The 26912-nt window shown below is 46.7% G+C and overlaps 1 protein-coding gene and 2 long non-coding RNA genes across 5 annotated transcripts; 2 read left to right on the top strand and 1 right to left on the bottom strand.

Moving 5' to 3' along the window:
• Positions 1-11156: 11156 nt before the first annotated feature.
• On the bottom strand, positions 11157-16037 carry LOC146758021 (coiled-coil domain-containing protein 87-like). 2 transcript variants are annotated; one of them, XM_085518288.1, is made up of 2 exons: positions 15514-16037; positions 11157-11798 (listed from the first exon to the last, which is right to left on the bottom strand). In XM_085518288.1, the coding sequence occupies exons 1-2, from the start codon at positions 15560-15562 to the stop codon at positions 11503-11505; spliced, it is 345 nt and encodes a 114-aa protein (XP_085374414.1). In that variant the 5' UTR covers positions 15563-16037; the 3' UTR covers positions 11157-11502. The 2 variants fall into 2 exon arrangements, with proteins under 2 accessions (XP_085374414.1, XP_085374413.1); XM_085518287.1 differs by lacking the exon at positions 15514-16037 and adding an exon at positions 12708-12917.
• Positions 16038-16465: 428 nt separating this feature from the next.
• LOC146758020 (uncharacterized) lies at positions 16466-18506 on the top strand. Its single transcript, XR_014935381.1, has 3 exons — positions 16466-16564; positions 18132-18218; positions 18341-18506. It is a non-coding gene; the product is annotated as an uncharacterized LOC146758020 (long non-coding RNA).
• Positions 18507-20142: 1636 nt separating this feature from the next.
• LOC146758019 (uncharacterized) lies at positions 20143-26366 on the top strand. 2 transcript variants are annotated; one of them, XR_014935380.1, is made up of 5 exons: positions 20143-20277; positions 23189-23300; positions 23753-23824; positions 24287-24433; positions 26257-26366. It is a non-coding gene; the product is annotated as an uncharacterized LOC146758019 (long non-coding RNA). The 2 variants fall into 2 exon arrangements; XR_014935379.1 differs by lacking the exon at positions 20143-20277 and adding an exon at positions 22362-22536 and having other exon boundaries at positions 26257-26363.
• Positions 26367-26912: the final 546 nt, after the last annotated feature.

The raw sequence follows: 26912 nt of genomic DNA, 5'->3' as shown, positions 1-26912 counted from the left end.
CCCCTTTTCATATTCTGTAATGCTTTTCTCCTTCAGGGCTGCTTTTCCTTCTTCGAGCCCCTTTTCCCTTGTGGAGCCCCTTTTCATATTCTGTAATGCTTTTCTCTTTCAGGGCTGCTTTTCCTTCTTGGAGCCCCTTTTGCCCTTGCGGAGCCCCTTTTGCCCTTGCAGAGCCCCTTTTGCCCTTGCGGAGCCCCTTTTGCCCTTGCGGAGCCCCTTTTCCCTTGCGGAGCCCCTTTTCATATTCTGTAATGCTTTTCTCTTTCAGAGAAGAAGCTGCTTTTACTTCTTGGAGCCCCTTTTGCCCTCGCGGAGCCCCTTTTGCCCTCGCGGAGCCCCTTTTGCCCTCGCGGAGCCCCTTTTGCCCTCGCGGAGCCCCTTTTGCCCTCGCGGAGCCCCTTTTGCCCTCGCGGAGCCCCTTTTGCCCTCGCGGAGCCCCTTTTGCCCTCGCGGAGCCCCTTTTGCCCTCGCGGAGCCCCTTTTCATATTCTGTAATGCTTTTCTCTTTCAGGGCTGCTTTTCCTTCTTGGAGCCCCTTTTGCCCTTGCGGAGCCCCTTTTGCCCTTGCGGAGCCCCTTTTGCCCTTGCGGAGCCCCTTTTGCCCTTGCGGAGCCCCTTTTCATATTCTGTAATGCTTTTCTCTTTCAGGGCTGCTTTTCCTTCTTCGAGCCCCTTTTCCCTTGTGGAGCCCCTTTTCATATTCTGTAATGCTTTTCTCTTTCAGGGCTGCTTTTCCTTCTTGGAGCCCCTTTTGCCCTTGCGGAGCCCCTTTTGCCCTTGCGGAGCCCCTTTTGCCCTTGCGGAGCCCCTTTTGCCCTTGCGGAGCCCCTTTTGCCCTTGCGGAGCCCCTTTTGCCTTTGCGGAGCCCCTTTTCATATTCTCTAATGCTTTTCTCTTTCAGGGCTGCTTTTCCTTCTTGGAGCTTCTTTTCCCTTGTGGAGCCCCTTTTCATATTCTGTAATGCTTTTCTCTTTCAGGGCTGCTTTTCCTTCTTGGAGCCCCTTTTGCCCTTGCGGAGCCCCTTTTGCCCTTGCGGAGCCCCTTTTGCCCTTGCGGAGCCCCTTTTCCCTTGCGGAGCCCCTTTTCATATTCTGTAATGCTTTTCTCTTTCAGAGAAGAAGCTGCTTTTACTTCTTGGAGCCCCTTTTGCCCTCGCGGAGCCCCTTTTGCCCTCGCGGAGCCCCTTTTGCCCTCGCGGAGCCCCTTTTGCCCTCGCGGAGCCCCTTTTGCCCTCGCGGAGCCCCTTTTGCCCTCGCGGAGCCCCTTTTGCCCTCGCGGAGCCCCTTTTGCCCTCGCGGAGCCCCTTTTGCCCTCGCGGAGCCCCTTTTGCCCTCGCGGAGCCCCTTTTGCCCTCGCGGAGCCCATTTTGCCCTCGCGGAGCCCCTTTTGCCCTCGCGGAGCCCCTTTTGCCCTCGCGGAGCCCCTTTTGCCCTCGCGGAGCCCCTTTTGCCCTCGCGGAGCCCCTTTTGCCCTCGCGGAGCCCCTTTTGCCCTCGCGGAGCCCCTTTTGCCCTCGCGGAGCCCCTTTTGCCCTCGCGGAGCCCCTTTTGCCCTCGCGGAGCCCCTTTTGCCCTCGCGGAGCCCCTTTTCATATTCTGTAATGCTTTTCTCTTTCAGGGCTGCTTTTCCTTCTTGGAGCCCCTTTTGCCCTTGCGGAGCCCCTTTTGCCCTTGCGGAGCCCCTTTTGCCCTTGCGGAGCCCCTTTTGCCCTTGCGGAGCCCCTTTTGCCCTTGCGGAGCCCCTTTTGCCCTTGCGGAGCCCCTTTTGCCCTTGCGGAGCCCCTTTTCATATTCTGTAATGCTTTTCTCTTTCAGGGCTGCTTTTCCTTCTTCGAGCCCCTTTTCCCTTGTGGAGCCCCTTTTCATATTCTGTAATGCTTTTCTCTTTCAGGGCTGCTTTTCCTTCTTGGAGCCCCTTTTGCCCTTGCGGAGCCCCTTTTGCCCTTGCGGAGCCCCTTTTGCCCTTGCGGAGCCCCTTTTGCCCTTGCGGAGCCCCTTTTGCCCTTGCGGAGCCCCTTTTGCCCTTGCGGAGCCTCTTTTGCCCTTGCGGAGCCCCTTTTGCCCTTGCGGAGCCCCTTTTGCCCTTGCGGAGCCCCTTTTGCCCTTGCGGAGCCCCTTTTGCCCTTGCGGAGCCCCTTTTGCCCTTGCGGAGCCCCTTTTCATATTCTGTAATGCTTTTCTCCTTCAGGGCTGCTTTTCCTTCTTCGAGCCCCTTTTCCCTTGTGGAGCCCCTTTTCATATTCTGTAATGCTTTTCTCTTTCAGGGCTGCTTTTCCTTCTTGGAGCCCCTTTTGCCCTTGCGGAGCCCCTTTTGCCCTTGCGGAGCCCCTTTTGCCCTTGAGGAGCCCCTTTTCCCTTGCGGAGCCCCTTTTCATATTCTGTAATGCTTTTCTCTTTCAGAGAAGAAGCTGCTTTTACTTCTTGGAGCCCCTTTTGCCCTCGCGGAGCCCCTTTTGCCCTCGCGGAGCCCCTTTTGCCCTCGCGGAGCCCCTTTTGCCCTCGCGGAGCCCCTTTTGCCCTCGCGGAGCCCCTTTTGCCCTCGCGGAGCCCCTTTTGCCCTCGCGGAGCCCCTTTTGCCCTCGCGGAGCCCCTTTTGCCCTCGCGGAGCCCCTTTTGCCCTCGCGGAGCCCCTTTTGCCCTCGCGGAGCCCCTTTTGCCCTCGCGGAGCCCCTTTTGCCCTCGCGGAGCCCCTTTTCATATTCTGTAATGCTTTTCTCTTTCAGGGCTGCTTTTCCTTCTTGGAGCCCCTTTTGCCCTTGCGGAGCCCCTTTTGCCCTTGCGGAGCCCCTTTTGCCCTTGCGGAGCCCCTTTTCCCTTGCGGAGCCCCTTTTCATATTCTGTAATGCTTTTCTCTTTCAGAGAAGAAGCTGCTTTTACTTCTTGGAGCCCCTTTTGCCCTCGCGGAGCCCCTTTTGCCCTCGCGGAGCCCCTTTTGCCCTCGCGGAGCCCCTTTTGCCCTCGCGGAGCCCCTTTTGCCCTCGCGGAGCCCCTTTTGCCCTCGCGGAGCCCCTTTTGCCCTCGCGGAGCCCTTTTTGCCCTCGCGGAGCCCCTTTTGCCCTCGCGGAGCTTCTTTTGCCCTCGCGGAGCCCCTTTTCATATTCTGTAATGCTTTTCTCTTTCAGGGCTGCTTTTCCTTCTTGGAGCCCCTTTTGCCCTTGCGGAGCCCCTTTTGCCCTTGCGGAGCCCCTTTTGCCCTTGCGGAGCCCCTTTTGCCCTTGCGGAGCCCCTTTTGCCCTTGCGGAGCCCCTTTTTATATTCTGTAATGCTTTTCTCTTTCAGGGCTGCTTTTCCTTCTTCGAGCCCCGTTTCCCTCGCGGAGCCCCTTTTCATATTCTGTAATGCTTTTCTCTTTCAGGGCTGCTTTTCCTTCTTGGAGCCCCTTTTGCCCTTGCGGAGCCCCTTTTGCCCTTGCGGAGCCCCTTTTGCCCTTGCGGAGCCCCTTTTGCCCTTGCGGAGCCCCTTTTGCCCTTGCGGAGCCCCTTTTCATATTCTGTAATGCTTTTCTCTTTCAGGGCTGCTTTTCCTTCTTCGAGCCCCTTTTCCCTTGTGGAGCCCCTTTTCATATTCTGTAATGCTTTTCTCTTTCAGGGCTGCTTTTCCTTCTTGGAGCCCCTTTTGCCCTTGCGGAGCCCCTTTTGCCCTTGCGGAGCCCCTTTTGCCCTTGCGGAGCCCCTTTTCCCTTGCGGAGCCCCTTTTCATATTCTGTAATGCTTTTCTCTTTCAGAGAAGAAGCTGCTTTTACTTCTTGGAGCCCCTTTTGCCCTCGCGGAGCCCCTTTTGCCCTCGCGGAGCCCCTTTTGCCCTCGCGGAGCCCCTTTTGCCCTCGCGGAGCCCCTTTTGCCCTCGCGGAGCCCCTTTTGCCCTCGCGGAGCCCCTTTTGCCCTCGCGGAGCCCCTTTTGCCCTCGCGGAGCCCCTTTTGCCCTCGCGGAGCCCCTTTTGCCCTCGCGGAGCCCCTTTTGCCCTCGCGGAGCCCCTTTTGCCCTCGCGGAGCCCCTTTTGCCCTCGCGGAGCCCCTTTTGCCCTCGCGGAGCCCCTTTTGCCCTCGCGGAGCCCCTTTTGCCCTCGCGGAGCCCCTTTTCATATTCTGTAATGCTTTTCTCTTTCAGGGCTGCTTTTCCTTCTTCGAGCCCCTTTTCCCTTGTGGAGCCCCTTTTCATATTCTGTAATGCTTTTCTCTTTCAGGGCTGCTTTTCCTTCTTGGAGCCCCTTTTGCCCTTGCGGAGCCCCTTTTGCCCTTGCGGAGCCCCTTTTGCCCTTGCGGAGCCCCTTTTCATATTCTGTAATGCTTTTCTCTTTCAGGGCTGCATTTCCTTCTTCGAGCCCCTTTTCCCTTGTGGAGCCCCTTTTCATATTCTGTAATGCTTTTCTCTTTCAGGGCTGCATTTCCTTCTTCGAGCCCCTTTTCCCTTGTGGATCCCCTTTTCATATTCTGTAATGCTTTTCTCTTTCAGGGCTGCTTTTCCTTCTTGGAGCTTCTTTTCCCTTGCGGAGCCCCTTTTCATATTCTGTAATGCTTTTCTCTTTCAGGGCTGCTTTTCCTTCTTGGAGCCCCTTTTGCCCTTGCGGAGCCCCTTTTGCCCTTGCGGAGCCCCTTTTGCCCTTGCGGAGCCCCTTTTGCCCTTGCGGAGCCCCTTTTGCCCTTGCAGAGCCCCTTTTGCCCTTGCGGAGCCCCTTTTGCCCTTGCGGAGCCCCTTTTGCCCTTGCGGAGCCCCTTTTGCCCTTGCGGAGCCCCTTTTGCCCTTGCGGAGCCCCTTTTGCCCTTGCGGAGCCCCTTTTGCCCTTGCGGAGCCCCTTTTCATATTCTGTAATGCTTTTCTCTTTCAGGGCTGCTTTTCCTTCTTCGAGCCCCTTTTCCCTTGTGGAGCCCCTTTTCATATTCTGTAATGCTTTTCTCTTTCAGGGCTGCATTTCCTTCTTCGAGCCCCTTTTCCCTTGTGGAGCCCCTTTTCATATTCTGTAATGCTTTTCTCTTTCAGGGCTGCTTTTCCTTCTTGGAGCTTCTTTTCCCTTGCGGAGCCCCTTTTCATATTCTGTAATGCTTTTCTCTTTCAGGGCTGCTTTTCCTTCTTGGAGCCCCTTTTGCCCTTGCGGAGCCCCTTTTGCCCTTGCGGAGCCCCTTTTGCCCTTGCGGAGCCCCTTTTGCCCTTGCGGAGCCCCTTTTGCCCTTGCGGAGCCCCTTTTGCCCTTGCGGAGCCCCTTTTCATATTCTGTAATGCTTTTCTCTTTCAGGGCTGCTTTTCCTTGTTGGAGCCCCTTTTGCCCTTGCGGAGCCCCTTTTGCCCTTGCGGAGCCCCTTTTGCCCTTGCGGAGCCCCTTTTGCCCTTGCGGAGCCCCTTTTGCCCTTGCGGAGCCCCTTTTGCCCTTGCGGAGCCCCTTTTGCCCTTGCGGAGCCCCTTTTCATATTCTGTAATGCTTTTCTCTTTCAGGGGTGCGTTTCCTTCTTGGAGCCCCTTTTCCCTTGCGGAGCCCCTTTTCATATTCTGTAATGCTTTTCTCTTTCAGGGCTGCTTTTCCTTCTTGGAGCCCCTTTTGCCCTTGCGGAGCCCCTTTTGCCCTTGCGGAGCCCTTTTTGCCCTTGCGGAGCCTATTTTCCCTTGCGGAGCCCCTTTTCATATTCTGTAATGCTTTTCTCTTTCAGAGAAGAAGCTGCTTTTCCTTCTTGGAGCCCCTTTTGCCCTTGCGGAGCCCCTTATGCCCTTGCGGAGCCCCTTTTGCCCTTGCGGAGCTCCTTTTCCCTCTCAGGGCTCCTTATCCCTTTTTCAGGCTCGATTTCTTATTCTGTAATGCTTTTCTCTTTCAAGGCTGCTTTTCCTTGCTCTTTTTCCCTTGCAGGGCTCCTTTTCCCTTGCAGGGCTCCTTTTCCCTTGCAGGGCTCCTTTTCCCTTGCAGGGCTCCGTTTCCCTTGCAGGGCTCATTTCCCTTTCGGAGGAAAGAGATGAGATATTGTCGCCTTTAACCAGAGATGAGATATTGCCGCCTTTCGCCAATGGATGAGATATTGTCGCCTTTAACCAGAGATGAGATATTGTCGCCTTTAGCCAGAGATATTGTCATCTTTAGCCAGAGATATTGCCGCCTTTAGCCAGAGATATTGTCGCCTTCTGCCTGAGATGAGATATTGTCGCCTTTCGCCAGAGATGAGATATTGTCGCCTTTAGCCAGAGATAGTTACTGTCGCTTTTAGCCAGAGATAGATACTGTCGCCTTTAGCCAGAGATAAAGGTAGACATTATCTCTACAGAAAGTTCCTTTGGAGCATAATAGAATACAGTGTTTCAAGAATTTCTGTATTCCTCTACAAAATAAGGACATTTCCACCCAAAATATCAATTTCTGTCAAGATTTAGAGAACTTTGACACCAATAGCAGTATTTATCCCAAAAAGAAATAAAAAGTACATTCTTGAGTTTCACTTCTTATCCTTGCAAAAATACATTTTTCTTAACAAATAAAACGCTTTTCAGCCCTAAAAATAGCATTTTCTCCCCAAAATACTGGGTTTTATCCTCAAAAGAAGACAGTTCCTCTAAAAAATGAATATTTGCAGCATAATATGATACATTGTTTACAGAATACCGGAATTCCTCTTTCAAATAAGGACACTTCCCCCCTAAAGATCAATTTCTGTTCTAATTTTTGTAATTTACACACGACTTTCACTACTTAGACCAGAAATAATAAGTTCTCTCTAAAGCATCACCATTTATCCTGGCAAATATTTGAGTTTCTTTCGAAAATATGAATTTTCTTCACTAAAAATAGCTTTTTCTAAACCTAATACCTGTTTTCATAACCAAATGAAGATATTTTCTCTAGAAAATGATGCACTGTAGCATTATAGGATGCATTTCTACCAGAATACCAGTTTTCCTGTACAAACTATGGACATTTCCACCCAAAATGACAATTTCTGTAAAAAATTTTAAAATTTACACAGGAATATCACCACTTCTTCCAGATATAAAGAGTCCTCTCTTAAGTATCACTTCATATTCTGGCAAAAATATTTTTTTCTTACCTAAGAAAATGCTTTTCATTCCTAAGAATAGCATATTCTTAACCACATCTGCTTTTCATCGCCAAAAGAAGAAATTTTCCCTACAGAATGATGCTTTGGAGCATAACAGAATACAGTGTTTCTAGAATTCCCAAATTCCTCTACTAAATAAGGACATTCCCACCAGAAATATCAAGTTATGTCGTAATTTAGAAAACTTTCACACTAATATCCTTGCTTATCTCGGAAATATAAAGGAATCTCGTAAGTATCACTAATTATCCTTGCAAAAATTTCATTTTCTTGCCAAAATAATTCTTTTCATTCCTAAAAACAGCATTTTCTAAACTAAATACTGGTTTTCATCCCCAAAGGTAGACACTATCTCTACAAAATGATGCTTTGGAGCATAACATGGTAGATTGTTTCCAGAATTCCCGTATTCCTCTACAAAATAAGGACATTTCCACCCGAAATATCAATTTCTGTCAAGATATAGAGAACTTTGACACCAATAGCTGTACTTATCTCTGAAAGAAGTAAAAAGTTCATTCTTGAGTATCACTCTTTATCCTTGCAAAAATACATTTTTCTTACCAAATAAAATGATTTTCATCCCTAAAAATTGCATTTTCTAAACCAAATAATGGTTTTCATCCCCAAAGAAGACATTTTCTTTACTGAATGTTGGTTTGTTGGATAAGAGAATACATTGTTTCAAGAATTCCTGTTTTCCTCTACAAAATAAAGACATTTCTACCCCAGTTATCTGTCTCCAGATGCAGGTCAACCCAATGCTGCCATGACTTGAGCAGGTTGCCCTCCCTTTGCTGCTTAACCCAGTGCTGCCATGCCTTGTGCAGGTTGCCCTCCATCCAGCAGCAGCTCAACCCAATGCTGCCATGCTATGTGCAGGGTGCCCTCCAGATGCAGCTCAACCCAATGCTGCCATGCCATGTGCAGGTTGCCCTCCATCCAGCTGCAGCTCAACCCAGTGCTGCCATGCCTTGTGCAGGTTGCCCTCCATCCAGCTGCAGCTCAACCCAATGCCGCTCGTCCATTCGTTGCTCACCTGCTTCTGCTCCTGCAGCAGCTTCAGACACTGCAGCGCTGTTAATGTTCCGCTGGCAAATTGGGCCCGCATTGCTGCACCGCTCACACAGCTCCTTGCAGGACCTGAACCAATTGCAGAATGGGGCCGGTGGGTTCCGTGCTGCCCCACTGCCCCTGCCCCACCCTGGGTGGCTTCTATGAGGTCAGAGTGTCATTGTGACACACCAGCACAGGAGGGTCCTTGAAGGTCACAGTAGGTTTGTGTCTATGTTGGGTTTGGGTTTGAGGATTGGGTTTGGGGTAGGGTTGGTTTTAGCTTTGGAGTTTGGTTTTGTGTCTATGTTGGGTTTAGGTTTGGGGTTTGGGTTTGGGGTAGCTGTGGTTTTAGCTTTGGGGTTTGCGTTTGAGGCAGGGTTGGTTTTAGGTTTGGGGTTTGGGTTTGGGTTAGGGTTGGTTTTAGATTTGGATTAGGGTTTGTGTCTATGTTCGGTTTGGGATAGGATTGGTTTTAGGTTTGGGGTTTGGGTTTGTGTCTGTGTTCAGTTTGGGGTAGGGCTGCTTTTAGCTTTGGGGTTTGGGTTTGTGTCTATGTTGGGTTTGGGGTAAGGTTGCTTTTAGGTTTGGGGTTTGGGTTTGGGGTAGGGTTCGTTTTAGATTTGGATTAGGGTTCAGGGTAGGCTTGGTTTTAGATTTGGATTAGGGTTCAGGGTAAGGTTGGTTTTAGGTTTGGGGTTTGAGTTTGTGTCTATGTTGGGTTTGGGGTAGGGTTGGTTTTAGGTTTGGGGTTTGGGTTTGTGTCTGTGTTCAGTTTGGGGTAGCTGTGGTTTTAGCTTTGGGGTTTGCATTTGGGGCAGGGTTGGTTTTAGGTTTGGGGTTTGGGTTTGGGGTAGGGTTGGTTTTAGGTTTGGGGTTTGGGTTTGTGTCTATGTTCGGTTTGGGATAGGATTGGTTTTAGGTTTGGGGTTTGCGTTTGTGTCTGTGTTCAGTTTGGGGTAGGGTTGCTTTTAGCTGTGGGGTTTGGGTTTGTGTCTATGTTGGGTTTGGGGTAAGGTTACTTTTAGCTTTGGGGTTTGGGCTTGGGGTAGGGTTGGTTTTAGATTTGGATTAGGGTTCAGGGTAGGGTTGGTTTTAGATTTGGATTAGGGTTCAGGGTAAGGTTGGTTTTAGGTTTGGGGTTTGGGTTTGTGTCTATGTTGGGTTTGGGGTAGCTGTGGTTTTAGCTTTGGGGTTTGGGTTTGTGTCTGTGTTCAGTTTGGGGTAGCTGTGGTTTTAGCTTTGGGGTTTGCGTTTGGGGCAGGGTTGGTTTTAGGTTTGGGGTTTGGGTTTGGGATATGGTTGGTTTTAGGTTTGGGGTTTGGGTTTGGGGTAGGGTTGGTTTTGGGTTTGGGTTTTTGGTTTGGGGTAGGGTTGGTTTTAGATTTGGATTTGGGTTTGGGGCAGGGTTGGTTTTAGATTTGGATTAGGGTTCAGGGTAGGGTTGGTTTTAGCTTTGGGGTTGTGTTTGTGTCTATGTTGGGTTTGGGTTTGGGGTAGGGTTGCTTTTAGGTTTTAGGTTTGGGGTTTGGGGTAGGGTTGGTTTTCGATTTGGATTTGGCTTCAGGGTAGGGTTGGTTTTAGATTTGGATTAGGGTTTAGGGTAGGGTTGGTTTTAGCTTTGGGGTTGTGTTTGTGTCTATGTTGGGTTTGGGTTTGGGGTAGGGTTGCTTTTAGGTTTTAGGTTTGGGGTTTGGGGTAGGGTTGGTTTTCGATTTGGATTTGGCTTCAGGGTAGGGTTGGTTTTAGATTTGGATTAGGGTTCAGGGTAGGGTTGGGTTTAGCATTGGGGTTTGGGTTTGTGTCTATGTTGGGTTTGGGGTTTCAGTTTGGGGTAGGGTTTTAGATTTGTGGTTTGCGTTTGTATCTATGCTGGGTTTGCGTTAGGGGTACAGTTGGTTTTAGGTTTGTGTCTATGTTGAGTTTGGGTTTGTGTCTATGTTGGTTTATGGTTAGGCTTTGGCACTGGATTAGGGTAGGGTTGGGTTTGGGTTAGGCTTGGGCCTTGGATTAGGGTTCGGTTTTGGTTTAGGGTTTGGGATGGCGTTTGGGTCAGAGTTAGGGTTGTGAATCATGCACAACTTAAGCAGATCCAACCTGAAGGACAAAGGCGCTGGAGTAAATGTCAGCTCAGGAACAGAACTGGGAGTGGGCCGCAGAGTTTGCTTTCAAGGGAAGATTGGACAGATGTGCTGCTGTTGAAAATAAGATTGCAGATGTGCTGGTGTTGAAGATAAGATGGCAGAACGGATGACTCAGCTGGAGCCATCAACAGGAACCAGTTTGGGCACCCCCCCTTAGAGAGTTGGGCATTTATAGTGAGAATGGCTATTAGCCTTCATCCCACCACCACCAGAGATGTTCATTAATGCTTGGAATCTCTGCCCATGTCATTGGGATTAATGACCATGTATAGGCTATGCCTATCAATGGGTAGTCGCTGCAGTGATCCCCACGCACCCAGTGCTGCAATAAAGGGAACAGAACTCATTGGCGTGTCACATTCCTGTCTTGATTTCCTTGGCTTCACCATGGCCACGGCTTATAGGACTGGTCATAGATCAGCTTCCAAAGCCCCTTTTTTTAAAGGAGATGCCACAAAGCTGTACTGCCTGGTGGTGTTGTTGATCAGGTAGTAGAGAGCATTCAAAAGGCTCCAAATGATGCATTATAGAAAGCTGCAGCCACATCATGAATCCCTTCCCCTGCCCCCATCCCCAAATCCATCACCAATCAACCCCTCCATCCACGGCCCCAAATCCCCCCCTTCCATTTCTAGGAACCAATGAAGCTACATTGTGTGCCTCCGGTGGCACAGTGGTTAAGGATGCCACTTTGCAACACCAGAGGCCCGGGTTCAAATCCGCCCTGTGTCGCAAGTGGTAGAAGTGCTGCTCTGCTACACAGGAGGCTCGAATCGTGGGGGTTGGACTCGATGATCTCTAAGGTCCCTTCCAACCCGCACGAGACTGTGATACTCTGATACATCCATGGCCCCAGATCCATCTCCAATGAAACTTTATTCACAGCCCCAAATTCATCCCTCCATTTAGAGGAACCAATGAACCCCTTCATCCACAGCCCCAAATCCATCTCCAATGTACCTCCACCCATGACCCCAAACCCATCACCAATGAACCTTCATCCACCACCCCAAATCCATCCCTTCCATTTATAGGAACCAACGAACCCCTTCATTGATGGCCCCAAATCCTTCCCTTCCATTTATAGGAACCAATTAACCCCTCCATCCCATCCCCAACCCCCCACTTCCCCCTTCAGCCTCAACGCACAGAACTGACACATTGTGGGCCTAAAAATGAACCCAAAATCCAAACCCTAAATAAACAGGCCCAAAACGATGCAAAATGAACCCAAAACCAGACCCCAAATTAAGCCGTGGGGCTTCCAAACTCCACCTCAGCACCTTCCCACCTTTGGCTGCTTGATGCCCCCCATGGCGGCAGCTCTCCTGCCCTGCTGCAGCCTGTAGAGCATCTGCCCCCGGTTCCTCCTCATCTTTTCCTCATAGCTTCGGCCCTTTAAGGTCACGACGTCGCCATATTCCTCCTTCAGCTTCTTCATCACAGCCTTCAGTTCCCCTTCGTACCTCGTGAGCTCTGCGTTCAGCTGTTGCCGTGTCTCACCAGCCCATGATGGGAGCCCATGTTGGCCTTGGAAGCCATTGGGGTTGGAGTCTGGGATCCCACGTTGACCTATAAAGAAGCCATTGGGGTTGGAGTCACGGCCACCCAGGAGGGGGGTTGAAGGCAGAGCACAGATGAGGGTCCTGCATCCTGAAGGAGCATCTGGTACAGAACAGACGCATCTGAAGGATGAGCTCCAGCATGGCTGGCACCAACAAGGAGCAACCCAGGATGAGCAAGAACGGCCCCAGGGTGGGAACTGCCTCTGGACAGACATGCAGTGACACTGAAGGTACACGTGCCCACAGCCACCAAGGGAGCGGTGCTGCAGCCAGTCTTGGGATGGAAATGGCACTTTCCATCTGCCACCTCCATCCTGCCCAGCAGTGGGAGGGGTGCCAGGAAGCAGCAGATGCAGAGTGTGACCTGCTTTTATTTTAATCTCCAGAGCGAGTTGCCGTCTGGGATGCGGTGGCCGCCTTTGTATGAGAGAATCACGGAACGATTGGAGCAGGAAGGAACCCCAAAAGGGCACCTGGTCCCACCGCCCTGCAGGGAACAGGGACAACTACCTCCAGATGAGGTTGCTCTGAGCCTGGTCCAGCCAGGCCTTGAAAGCCTGTCTGGGCACCCACCACCTCTCTGGGCAAGACATCCCAATGCCTCACCACCCTCCAGTCAAATCCTTCTTCCTCCCATCCAAAGCCAATCTTCCCTCTTTCTGTCTGAAACTGTTTCCCCTCCTCCTATCCCAAGTGACCCTGCTAACAGCTTTACAAAGCCTTCATGCAGCATGAAAACGTGCCTGTGAGCAAACAAGCAGAGAGAGCAGCAAGGATTGCTGTTGCACTGCATCACGCTGCTCACTGCCCTCTCCTCCCTTACCAACCCCCCAAAATAAAGCGAACCCCCCAAAATAAAGCCCCCCCCCCACCCCCCCCTTCAATATATACTCATTAATAACACACACACACACACCCTTTATATAGAAACCCGGAACGCAGCGTTGGGTGCGGCGCAGCCCCGGGTCAGGAAGCGCTGATGATGGGAGGGGGCCGGGCCATATACACTCATATGGGCCCGCCCCTAAGCTCTGCCCCCCTGCACGGAAGGACACAAAGTTCCCCTGTCGTGGCTGTGGGTGACCACTAGGGGGCGCCGTAGGCATAAAGATTGCCCCCCACGCCCCTTCCCCTTCAACCCAATTTGGTTCCAAAGAGACCCCCCCCGCCCCCCCCATTAAACTGGGGTCTTAGAGTGCCCCCACTGACTCCAAATACCTCCCCCAACCCACCCTATAGACCCCAAACCCACCCCACTGCACCCTAATCCCACCCCACAGCCTCCTAACGCCCCCCAAACCCACCTTAAAACCCCCAAAGGCCACCCCATAACCCCCGGATACCCCCCAAACCCACCCTATGGACCCCAAATCCACCCCTCAGCCCCCAAATACCCCCTTAAACCTACACTATAGACCCCAAACCCACCCCACTGCACCCTAATCCCACCCCACAGCCCCCAAACACCCCCCCAAGCCCACCTTAAAACCCCCAAAGGCCACCCCATAACCCCCAAATACCCCCCAAACCCACCCTATGGACCCCAAATCCACCCCTTAGCCCCAAAATACCCCCTTAAACCATGCTGCGGCCTTGGGGGCGGCTGTTGGCGGCCCTCAGCCCACAAACCTCTTCCGCTCCCTCTGCCGTTCCCCCCCCTCCGCCCCACGCAACCAGGTCAGGCCTCTCCGGTCTCCACTCCCCCTTCCCCCCATTATCCCCAATGGGTCCGTGCCGTAACCCGCTCCCCCGGAGGGAACGCGTGCTCTATGGAAATGAGTCCCCTGGGAAACGCGATCCGCTTCACTGGCGTTCCGCCCTCGCTTTGGTTCCTACGGCCTACAGAGCCGGAGGAAGGCGATCCCGGGGAGGGGGGGGGAGGGGGGGGGAGGGGGGGGGGGGGGGGGGGGGGTGTCCTCAGAGGGGTGGGGACGTGTCAGCTGTGTCTCCACGGAGGGCTGTGTGTCCCCCCCCTACAGGTGGAGCTGCTGCTGCTGCTGCTCGTGTACCCCCGTGGGTGCCCCCCCCCCCCCCCACCCAAAACGAAGGGGGGCTGCGGGGATACCTGAGAGTATTGGCTCGGGCGCCCGGCCCCCCCCGGCCCAAAGCGTGCAGCCGCTACCTGCGGCGTTTGGCTGCCCGGAGCCTGGGGGGGTTACGGGAGGGCTCTGGCACGATGGGGAGCCCCGGAGGGGGGTTACGGCTTTGCATCTGTTTGGAGCCCGACGACGCGACCCCCCCTCATCGCCTCCACATCCTGGCGCTGCTGCTGCAGGTGGGGGGGGGCTCAGGGGTGATCGGTGCGGTTGGAGTCGGGGGGAGCAGAATTAAGGCTCACCCTGCGCCCCTCCCGCTTCCCCCCCCCCCCCCCCCCACTCCTCCCGGTCAATGCCGTATTCAGCTCCTAAGGCCCCGGGCGATGGGGGGTGTCTCCGACTCCTCTTTGCCCCCCCTTCCTTTACCCGTAGCGGCTCAATTGCGACCCTCCCCCCCCCTTGGGACACCTCCAGGCGACGCCACATGTTCGACGCCATGTGGGAAACGCTGGGGGTGGGACCCGAAAGCCAGTTGGTGTGAGAAGGGGCTCGGCCCCCCGCCGCCATCACCCCCTTCGTGTTGGATGAAGGGGACAGAGATGGGGGGTGGGTGGCGGCCGCCTCGTTGCCCCCCCGCGGTCTCGCCATAGGAAATAATTCATCTCGATGGTTTTCTTATGGATTCATTTGCTTCCTCGAGGTTGTCCTGACATTCGGCAATTTCCTTCAGTAGCGTTTCGAGCCTTTTCACTTCTGCATCCTTCTGCTGTAGAAATATCACATTCAAAACAGGACGAACCAGATCATTTTAGAAACAATTACAAGCCAAGTTGCATTTTGGTGTTAAAAACAGCCATAGACTCATAGAATAGCCTGGGTTGAAAAGGACCACAGTGTGCAGGGCTTCCAACCAGCAGACCGGGCTGCCCAGAGCCACATCCAGCCTGGCCTGAAATGCCTCCAGGGATGGAGCATCCACAACCTCCCTGGGCAACCTGTTCCAGTGCGTCACCACCCTCTGTGTGAAAAACATCAACCTAATATCCAACCTAAACTTCCCCGTATCACTTTAAAACCATTCCCCTTGTCCTATCACTGTCCACCCTTGTAAACAGCCATTCCCCTGCCTGTTTATATGCTCCTTTCAAATACTAGAAGCCAACAGTGAGGTTTCCCTGGAACCTTCTCTTCTCCAAGCACAAGCCCAGTTCCCTCAACCTGTTCTCATAGGAAAGGTGCTCCAGCCCTCTGATCATCTTACTGGCCCCCCTTAGCAATATTTGCAATTCTCTTTTGCCTTCCTGCAAGCACACCTGCTTCAGGGCACATTTCATCCCACTGTTAGGCCTTGTAAGAAGCACTATGGCAAGTCCATATGCAGAAAACACTGGCATTCCATTCACTAACAGAGAAACTATTCTGCCCTTGCTCCTGACTCTTGTCCCTGCCTCCTCCTGCACTGGGCAGTGTTTGTGGGCAATGAAAGAAATACCCACATTCTGGAAAATACAGACAAAAAAGAAACAGGCAGAAAAGCGGCACTAATACTTTGTCACTGGTGGGAATCTCCACAGAAAGTGCTGTGCTAAAGGTGTGAGGTTAATGGATCATCACTGTCACGATAAAAGTCATAGCATGGAAGATTTAGCGATGGCGTGCTGAGTAGAAGGAAAAAACAACACTTACCTTGGAGCTTGTTCATTTTCTCTCCTATCATCGGATATCTTCTCATCATCTACGTAGCTCTGAGGTTGGCCAAAGCCTGTTGCCATGAGCTTTGCTAAACGCAACAGTGCTGTGGCTCAGAGGTATTACACCAGCACATAGCATAGGAGAACTCCATAACCCAAGTGTCGAGGGAAGAAGAAAGGGGAACTGTTACAATTAATTACGTTCGCTAAATTGATAATTGTAGGCTTCTTGTCACACACTACTGCCTACAGCAAAACAGCACAGATGTTGACAACTGTGATTTCTGCATACAAGCAACCACTCGAGGCTGAGCACTCTCTCCTGTCTCTTTGCCATGCCTAGAAAGACCCAGAAGAGCTCAGTGTTCTCTTGCTGTTAGTTTACATCCTCCAAGCACTTCCAAAGGCACGCTGCTCTGTAGAAAAAGCTGAGCTGCCCAGAAAGTTTGTTCAGGAAGAAGGCAGCAGTGTCAGTGCACGTCATCCTGGGGGATCTGAAAGCATTTGTGAAGAGAACAGGGAAAGAAGAGGGAAGAGAGCAAAACCAACAGGCACTAGCACTGCTGCCCACAGGGGGCGGGGCTTGAGGCAGGGCCTGTGCCAGAGGGGGGCCTGGCACAGTTAGGGCCAGCTCAGGGCCCAGAGCAGAGGGGGAGCAGGCAGAGGCAGGGCCTTGGGGCCCAGGATGGAGGAGGACCAGGCACAGCTGGGGCCAGCTCAGGGCCCAGAGCAGAGGGGGACCAGGCACAGCTGAGGCCACTGCAGGGCCCAGGTGAGAGGGGAACCCAGCACAGTCGGGGCTGCTTTGGGGCCCGGCACAGCCAGGGCCTATCCCCCTTTTTTGCACATATGAAATGCTCCCAGCTGTGCTGCACAGCAGAACATCTTTCAATGGAGATGAAAGCCTGTGAAATGAAAGAATCCTTTCTTATTTCTTTCACATTTGTGTTTGTTGACTGCAGTTCCAACCAGGTGGACTTGCAGTGTCTTGCAAGTGACACCTGGAAGCAGGTACAGACTGGAGACACAGCACCCTCAATGTCCAGGTGAGTAACAGCAGCCAAGGAGGCCTCTGGGCTCTGCAGGGTCCAAGTGTGGAGCATTACACACAGGAACAGCTGAGTATAAAGACAGTGGCAGAGCTGCAGAGCTTGCCATAGTAGGGAGGCACAGTGGCTCAGCTCATTTCCCACAGTAACACAGGAAATAAGAGCCATGAGGGAAATGCAGATGCCTTCTGCCCCCATCAGAGGGGAGGAATGAGCTGCACTTCCACAGAGACATTCCTCTCACAGCCACTCACACCTCAGGTGTGGAGGGATGAGCTGGGGCTGCTGGTGGCAGCTGCGGAACACTGCCATCTGTGGTGCTCCATCCTACCCTGGAGGTGGGCATGTAGAGCTGAGGACCTTTGACACTGCACAAATGACTGCAAGCAGAGATGTAGCAGAGGGAACATAAAGCATTTAATAACATATACAAAGCAATGAGTAATAGAAATGACAGTATTTCCAACCAAATATCCCCCATCCTAGCAGTCATGCCTGATCTCTACAGTCCCACCCAAACAATTTCCCAGCCCCCTCCAATTCCTCCTCACTATCCCACCCCTGAATTTCCCTCCCCCAATTCCCACACAGTAATTGCCCACACTAATTACCAGCATGCAGGGCATGGGGAACACCTGTTCCTTGTGTGCAGACACCTGAAAAAAAGAAGTAGCAGGGAACTGGGGGTCTGTAGCAGGTAGAACATAACCCCAGACCACAACCCCATCAGCTGCTGGGGCAGCAGCATCCCTGTCATTGGGGGATGTTGCCAGTGGTGGACAGGGACACAGGGAGAAGCCGCACCTTGGTGTAGCTCTGATCTGCTCATGTCCAGTCCAATCCTCTATAGCACTTTCCATCTTCTGTCCTTTGTTCTTAACCGTATCCTTCCTTCTCTTCTGCTCTTTTTCTTTCTTTTAGGTGTCTTACCTGTATCTGCTTTTCCCCTCTTCTGTTCCTTTACTGCTCTGGTCAGCATCCAGTGTCTGCACCACAACTCTAGGTTTTGGGATCGAGAAAGGTACACAGGGCATAGATTTGTACAAGAAAAGCTCTCTTGCTGTGCCCAACAGGTGACAAAAAGGGGCCCTCAGGACCACAAAGGCAGCTTGTTTCTCCAAAAAAAAAAACAACTTAATGCTTTTCTTTATAAGAAGCATTAGAATCTTACAGAGGAGATGAAAATCATCTTCACTATGCTTTTAGACTGTGCATAGACTAGACCAAGATGTGTGGTGTTGCTTTGATACCTTATGAGGAGCACCGGTATCAGTGGATGAAGCTAACATTGTCTCAGAAGCACAATAATGGAGTACTTTTGTTTATAGTTGGCCTGAATGCAGTACAGGAGTGTGTTGCAGTAGTACTTGTTCTGAAATTCTAGGCTCTGACAAAGAAGTTTAGCAGGGTCCAAAGCACTTGTGAAAACAGTAAAATATTATTACTTCCTGTGTTAACAAATGAGTCTGTTACAATAGGATGATGAAAATAATGCTGCTTTAATGTGCTAATCATCAAACAGAGGATCTAGTCAGATTTCTAACTTCCAGCTCTTTAATTTTAGAGGTCTAGTTTGGAGCCTAGGGGACACATACAAGTTTGCCTGCGTATTAAACCCTTTACGGCATGGGAGAGAGCAAATGGATCGCAGGTAAGGCATTTATTTAATCATAAACAAAAAAACAACCCTTAAAGTATATATGTTTTCTTTCCTGTAAGATGACCTTTTAAAACTTTTTTCATGCCTGCATTACTTGTGCTTCCTTGTAATAGGGATGTGTTTCACTTGAGGACTCAACAAGCATTATACTGAAGTCCCCTAAGAGCTCATTGGGAAGAATGAGCGGTAAAACTTTAGGACAGACAACACAGAAGTTCACCTTTTCACGGGTAAATTAATTGTCTTTAAATGATTTTAAGTTATTTGTGGAAAAAGTTGCTTGTCTTCTGTTACTTCATATAAAGCAAACGAGTTTTTCTTAACTGTCTTTAGAATTATCAATGTGTATCTGTCTCCTTACAAGTACCTAAATATTGCTTAAACAAAATAACGAGATTAACCAGCTTCTTGGTAACATTCAGGTGTTTGGACCTGAAGCAACTCAAGAAGAATTCTTTGAAGGTACAGTGAAGCAACCAGTGAAAGAGTTCTTAGAAGGATGTAATCGCCTTGTTTTTACGTATGGCATTACAAATGCTGGGAAAACTTACACATTCCAAGGTATGAGCAGAAATGCTTTTTCTTTGAATTAATTTCTTAAAGTGAGAACTACTTCTAGAAGAGAGAGATGTTATGACTTCTTACCTAGTTACTCAACAGGCCTTGTACGTTGCCTTCTTTTGAATATTAGTAGCCTTGAAAAGTCGTCTTCTTCCATAACAAATATTACTAAATTTACAAGTGTGTAAGACAGTCTACACTACAGTAACTTTGGTTTTTGTTCCTACTATAAATGCGTGCATCTTAAATGCTGTTCTTTATTTGAAGGCAAAGTATGTTTGAGTTTGTTTGATTTATTGTAGGCAGAAATTAAACATTCTGAAACATTTGATCAAGGTATTTCAATCTTTTTTCAAATTTCTGATTTTAGTAATAACAGCAGCATAGAAGATTGTGTTCCCTGAGCTTTAGTAGTACAGAAATAATACATCAATCTCCTTTCTGGCTGGGAGCAGTTGTTTTTTATGTTTAATATTGTCATAACAAATGAAACGATTGGGTTCACAGGAAACAAATTCCCCTTATTTCTGTTATTTAGTGTTCTGTTACTATGTATTTCCAATAGTTTTATATGCGTGGAGCTGAAGACTTTCCCACAGTAATACCTTTTTAGGACTTAAATATTAAGAATCAACAGGGTAGTATGTTCAAAAATTATCTTTCTATGCACCTTCCATACAGCACTATAGAAATTCTTCTGCGTATTGTCCTCTCTTGTGTTCATGACTGACTTTAAAACACTGAAGCTTGCTTGGTATTTAGTGACAGTGGAAAAACTAAGGCGTGAAGTAGGCAAGATGTGGAGGTAGTTGTGTGCTCCAAGAAAAGGCAATGGGAAAGGAGCTGAGTTACTTTAACAGTTTTTATGAGACTTGTAGATATTTCTAAATAGGGTTTGTGGGACGAACGGAATGTTGTAGCAGAGACATCACTCTGGTTGTTATTTCAGGGTTGTTTCAGAGCAGGAAGGGAGCCTGGTAAACAGTTGAAAATCTGCACGTCTGTTAAATGTGGGAGTTTGCTGTGGGTTATTTTTTCTTCTTAAGGCTAAGCTTATGCAGAATATTCTGGCTGTTTTAAAGTGATGCCCTGTAATGTCTAAGGAATGGGATGTGAGCTGTTGCTTAAAGCCAGTATTTTTCAGGGAACAGTCTAGTAACACTGCAAACATTGCTTCAGACTGTAACTGGCCTCTAAATTCTTTGTGTATACTTTGAGATTAGAATCAGTTATCTTTGTCTTCATTTATGTTTATATGTTGCTTACAATAGTAACCTGGCCCTTCTTTTGTGTATTGCTTACAGGGACAGAAGATGATGTTGGTATTTTGCCAAGGACGATGGATATGTTGTTTAAAACTGTTGGAGGAAGGCTACACACAAAAATGGATCTGAAACCTATTCGGTGGAGAGATTACGTAAAACTGACTAATGACAAAGTGAGAGAAGAAATTGCTCTTAAAAATTCGTTGCTTCGTCTGACAAAAGAGGTAGGAAACTACTTTATAAAGAAATGATGAGTACATGCATCTTGTGATAGTTCAGTGTTATCCTTTCCATTCTGTAATGAAAGAGGGTTCTGTATTTACACACAGTTTTCTATTTGTCTTTCTGTTCCTGCTGAAAAAGAATGAAGCATCTTATTAGTGGTGTGCTACACCACACTGGGGTATTTTAGTTGTGGAGTATGTTAACTTGATCTTACTGATGAGGTGGTTAAGTGTGGACTTCACAGTGTGAAAGGCAGGTGGCAGTAAAATTCCTTCTGAATTATTTCAAGAGCACAGCTGAGTATGAAGTCTGGCTCCAATGATATTTAAGTATTTCGGGGAAAAACAACACCTGTCTTCTACATGAACCAAAGATGTGTAAAACTGTTCTAGGTTTAGTGAGTATGTGGAAAGAAAATGCAGTGGACAGCTATATGCTGATCTCATCCTACTCCATTAGAGAGTTAAGATGTGATCGTGCGATATAGGTGCCTCCTCTAGTTTCAAGACCCGTGTTCCTAGGTAAAATACTTGACCTTATAAGCTAAGTAGGTACAAGCTTTGCTGACTATACAAAGCCAGATCTGGGTGAGTGTCATGTAGATGAAAACTTCTATGTTAAAAGTTTTACTTCTAAGCATACTGTATCTGGTAGGTGAGATTCCTCCTCTTCAGTAGATGAGAATTTCTTTCTACTTTTGTGCTCTATAAAAAAGCAACACAACCTGAAGCCTGGGAACTGAGTATACATCTATGAGCATCATGAGATCTACATGTTGGGAGCTATTCTGTATTTTCTATGACCAAACTACTTAAAAATATTATATTTACAAAATTTAGTCATAACTTCATTTGTGTAACACTTTGATAGCCTGAGTTAAGAAATAATAAGCTGCTTATCTACATTAAGTGATCAAGTATTCTACCTTAACTTCCTTTTCTGAGAGTTGACCTAATAAGCCATAGGATATGGAAGTCCTGAATTAAGAAAATCCCAATAAGAAAAATATTTCAGGAGTCCAAGATTCATGAAGGGTAAAATGCAGATTATAAATGGGCTATTGAAAATCATCTTATTAAATAACTCCTTTTCCTGTTGGGGATTCTCTCCCTATTTGTTCTTTTTCTTTCTGAATCAGGAAGCTGAAATGCATCAGATCTTATAGTAAAGGAATTGTCAGAAATGAGTAGTAAGGTGAAACCAGTCAAAATGTGTAGCCAGGATTTTTGTGTTGGCACCTTGGAACTATACTGTATTGTTTTCTGGTAGAGCAATACAGCTGCTTTTAAAATAAATAAATAAATAAATAAATAAAAGCAACCAGTGGTGTATTGGTGCTGTACATCAATAATAAATCCTAAAGTCTCTGTTTTCTTTCGTAGGTAGACCATCACAACAGCACTAATGACAAATCCCCAGCTGATTCTAAGGGTATGTTTTATATTAAACAGTAGCAATTAGAAAAGCTTCTGTAAGGTCAACGACTGGCTTTTTTGGCTAATGCTGATAATAAAAGGATTATTTAGCTTTTATTTGTAACAGAACGGAATAATGGGCAGGACATCTGGGCAGAAAACAGAAGGAATAAAATGGCTAGGACACTACTGGGACATCTATCATAACCTGGTTTTATGAGGTGAAAGTAAAACAAAGAAAAAGAGTATGATTTCTGATAAGATCCCTAGTGGTTTTCCGACAGGCCTTTAGGGCACTTAAGAACTCACTAAATACTTTTTTTTCCCTAAAAAGTCAGAACGAAGTGTCCTTACTAGTTCAGTTCTCTATATTGTAAAGACTGAAGAGTTCTGAATATTTCTAACCCAACTATAGATGTTAGATTGGGTTTTGGAAGTGAAAAAGCAAGCTTTATAGCAGGCGTGTCGTTGCAAATGTGTAGGGCAAGCGTCTTGACTTCCAGATACTTGGTGTTTGTATGAGAGGTGGGGATTCTCTGTGTTTATGTTCTGGGAAAAGTTTTAAGCTGTAAGCTTAACTATTACTTATTTTTAAATGCAGCTAGTTTTACTGTCTCTACATTGACTTGTAATATTTTCTACTTTGCAGGTGCAGAAAATCTCTCAGAAGGATCAGACCAACTTAGCAGATTATCTATAGATGATTTTGTGAAGTTCTCTGGGTTTCATTTTTTGAGATTTACAATGAATGTTTTTATGATTTACTGGCTCCTTTATCAAATGACAGAAAAAAAAGGACACTTTGCCTTGCTCAAGACATCAAGGGATATTCTTACGTAAAAGGTAACTAGAATACTTTGCAAACTGCCAAGCTTGTCATGGAATAGTGTAACATGTTTCTTCTGAGATAGAAAACTCTTAAATGTGTTCAGTGTAGCTCTAGAAGTGTCTGCTTGAATGTGAAGGCAACAAGCTACATGTACGTATCTGCATCTTCAACAGTATTCTCCTTATTCCTGTACATTGCCCATAAAGCCTGTGTGAACTCCACTGCCTTCATCATCCTTGAAAATGAGAGCCATACAGTCGTTATAATGCAGACAAAATCCAGATAACCCATCCCCAATAAAAACTACAAGCTAAAACAAAAAACTTCTCAGATTGACTTCTGCACCAATGAATACAAACTTTCGGCTTCTGTAGTTTAAGAACTTAGCTTTTGTACTTTCAGTACTAAGGCTGCTTGCTTAATTTGGATGGAACATACTTTAGTATACTGGTAGGATAAACTGTTGTGCTATACTATACCTTGCCCTTTTCTGTGGGAGGAAGAATCTTAGTCTTATCTGCCATCAGCTTGTCGTATGTTTGAGGCAGAGTTAATGAAGTATTTTATTGTCTTAACTAAATGTTCTTAGTTTGTATACCTTATTTCTTGTTCACTTTCTCTTTTGCTAGCGAAGCTTGCAAAAATCACTTTTCCTTCTTTTGAAAGGTTTGCAGTGGGTTCAGATTTCTGATTCTAAAGAAGCTTTCAGACTTTTTAAACTGGGACAGAAACACCGGAGTTTTGCAAGCACAAAGCTAAATACTTGCTCCAGCTGAAGGTGGGAAACTTTCACTAACATTGGGTGTAACATAGTGTGGGGAAGAGGGATGAATGAAAATATTGTTTATGGCTTTTTTTCGGGGAAGAGGCTTTAAAAAGGCTTGATATCTAGTGTTCCATGTGATATTTTGTGACAGTTTGTGATTCTAGTGCTTTGAACTAGAGAGATTAGTCCTTCAAGCAGATAAGTGCATACAAAAGCTAAGTGTTTTATCAAAAACTCTCAACAAAATAACTAAGCCTTCTTCCATGTAAGTAATGGTGGTTCATGAGGGGGAAGAAAAGCAAAATAAACCAAGACGGAATGTCTCTTTAAAAGGTTTAATGCATCTAGTAGAATTATTGTTAATTGAATCTGGAATAAATCCAGCAGTGTTTTGAACAGATGTTACAGATTTTAGAAAATGTGTGTATTTCTGGCTATTGACCTTGCTTCATTTCTCCTTTTAGCCACAGTATATTTACAATTAAGGTACTAAGAATTGAAGACCTTGAAATGCCACGAGTGACACGAGTCAATGAGTAAGTTCAGAGCAGAGTTCCCTTCTTCTTTTAGGATGAAATTGTCAGTTACTTTCAGTATTGATGTATTGATATTGGGCTACGGACACTAGGTTCCCTGATACAGCCTCCTGTATGAGTGGTGGTTCCCCATTTCCTGTCATTATGCAGTACTAAACCATCAAGTTGTAATGCTGTTCTATATCTTGTGCCCACTGTTCCACACAGTGTTCCTTTATCCTTCTCACTCAACTTCTGAACTAATGTAAATCCTCAGAAGGAAGAATATGGCAGAAAAATGGAAGCTGTGTTGGAAAAGAGTTTGGCAGGAAGTAGTGTGCAACTTCACTAGGAAAGCAACATTAAAAAGCATGAAAGGGTTCAAGAAATTGTTCCTCTAGGAGGAGTGGTTGTGTTGGAAATGATAAATAATCAATGTACATTCAAAGGCAAGAAAACTTAATTTTCCTTATCTGCCTTCAGATTATCACTGTGTGATCTTGCTGGTTCAGAAAGGAATACCAAGACGTGCAATGAAGGTGACAGACTGAAAGAGAGTGGAAATATCAATGCATCTCTCCTAACTCTAAGCAAGTGTATTAGTGCACTCAAGATCAGTCAGCAGTCAAAGTAAGTCCTTGTACAAACTGTAAACTAGTTGTAGATTTCAGATATCATGTACAATGTTTAAACTATTGTTTAAAATGCAGAGTACGAAACTATGTTATGAGTGAAAACTATCTGTAGGCTTCTGCAGATGTGTGAAGACTTAATGATCTAAGAAAGTGATCTATAAACTTGCCTTCTTTTTGTTGTTGGTTTTTGTTTGTTTGTTTGTTTTTTCAAATAAAACCATTCCAGATCTAAATTTCTGAATGTGTTATCATAGACTTAAGCAAATTAGCGTTGTGTTTTTGTTTTTTTTTTCTGGCCTTGCCTTCTCAAACAAGTCCTGGGGCAGATTATAAAATTTGTTTTCACTATTTTCACTTTAAATGTGTGAAATGTTAGACCTTTTCCTCCTTTGTTAGTTAGTTGCATTTATCATTTAGTTCTGCTGTAACAGCTTTCCTCAGGGATATTGCTGTGCTTTGTCCTAGCCAAGAGACGTGGTCAGAATATATATATATATATATATAATTTGGAAAAGAAAAATAATATATAGATATATATAATTACATATATACATATAGATATATATAATTACATATATACATATATATATATATATATATATATATATATATTTTTTTTTCCAAACCTTGATGCAACTTCATCATTCTTTCTGATCTAGCTAACCAAATTCAGAGAGAAGAAAGCCTGCTTGCTACTTCTGTCTGAGGTTGTGCTCTAAATGAGTGCAGACAGAGCTTTCTGTATTTTAAACAATGTAGTATTTATTTACAGTCACAGCTGGATATAATTGCAGAAATCTCTGCTGATTCTCATTTGAAGGTGTCTTTCTGTCCCAAAGATTAGGTGAGCTCTGTGTTCATGAAATGCCACACTGTGCCTGGTAGCCTATTCAAATTCTGTTATGCTTAAAAGTAGATGAAAATAGGCCTTGCTACTGGATTAGTCTCTTATCTGTCTGTCCTTTCTAGGGAAGAAGGATTCCTTAAAATTAGCTGCTGCTTAAAGTGCTTTGATTTATTCAGATCTGTTTTATTTGTTGGTCCTGATCACTTGAAATTTTAACAATATGGGGGAAATGTAGTGATGACTTTGATAGTAATTTTCTTTAAAATAAGAACTCATTTACCACTCCTGCACTTAATCTACTTATGGGTCACGTGTGTTGTGACAGGAGCGTAGCTATGTGAAGCTTTTAGCTCTGTTGGCAGAATTCAGTAGCTGTAAAGAGTCCAGCAGGTAACCTCACTAGAGAACAGTGTGTTTAGTCACGCTTTAGGAGTTCTCTCCTAATTTTCTGTACATCACCAGCTGTTTGATTCAGTGGCTTAACCTTGGTTTAGGAAACACCAGAGATGTTGTGCTAAGTATATGCTTCTTTATTTCCAAAGTATTTACTATTGTCCTTTCCTAGAGACAATATACTGAGAGAGTGGTTATCTCTGATTTTGTTGGGTACTGTTTTCTTAGAAGTAGATAGGTCAGTTTGCCAGATGTGGTAAGGGAAAGAGAAAGGTGAGAGAGAATTTAAGCTAACGTGAGGCTGTATGACCTATCTTAGGCTGGATGTTGAATGTACTTTTTGTTTTAAATGTTCTCGTGGGTTGTCTAAGAAGATAATGGCTGCACAGTAGCTGGAACAATCATACAACCTGTCTGCAAACTAGCAAAAAGATTAAATTCAAAACAACCCACAACTCAAAATGATTTAAAGACTAGTGCAGTTATTAATGTGTTGTCTTCCACTTGGATAGCTCTCACATTGAAATGAAGCTGTTAACTTCTGCTAATGGGATTTGTTGTGGTTTTTGTCTTCAAAGGGTGCAGCAGCACATACCGTTTCGTGAAAGTAAGTTAACACACTTTCTTCAGGGATTCTTCAGTGGAAAAGGGAAGATACAAATGTTAGCAAACATTAGCCAGTGTGCTTCAACCTATGAAGAAACACTCAATGTGCTAAGATTCTCAGCTATTGCACAAAAAGTGAGTATGTTGTAGTCTATTTTGTTGATCAGTACTTATGATTTGCATTTAAAGAAAGAATTCTGTTCTTCTAAGAATATGAATCTATTTGTGTAGTATCTGTAGTGAATCTGGGTGTTTGTCTCCATGCAGCAGTCAGGTTTTTTAATTTAGTGTTTTAGTTGAGCTTAATTTTCCTACAGTGTTTTCTAAAAATCTCTACTGGGGTCTTTGTGTTTCTTTGGGGTTTGAGGGCAGAAGCATCTTCTGAGAATCTCATTCCTAAAAAGTATTCAACCTAACAAGAAGCAACTTGTTACATCTGGAGGAGATTTTATGCTATTTACTTAATTTTTCTCTCTTCTCAAAATATGATCCCATGTAGGAAAGCAAATCCAGCTACCCCATATGTTGCTGCTGTTGTAATTTTGAATATTGTCCAGTTCAAGTGTTGACAAAAGAAGTGGAGCAGTAAAGAGTTTGAAAAGCTGTGTTATGGCCATCAGATGCTTCA

Source organism: Coturnix japonica, chromosome 17, assembly GCF_054131305.1.
Source record: "Coturnix japonica strain WE chromosome 17, WE-NBRP24, whole genome shotgun sequence".
NCBI lineage: Eukaryota > Metazoa > Chordata > Aves > Galliformes > Phasianidae > Coturnix > Coturnix japonica.
This window is presented reverse-complemented; position numbering and strand designations above follow the sequence as displayed.

Coding starts and splice junctions, on each gene's coding strand:
- LOC146758021 (XM_085518287.1), bottom strand. CDS start 12,897: ATGCCTACGGCGCCCCCTAGTGGTCACCCACAGCCACGACAGGGGAAC. Junction 11,799..12,707: donor TCCGGGTTTCTATATAAAGG/GTGTGTGTGTGT, acceptor GCTTCTTTATAG/GTCAACGTGGGATCCCAGAC.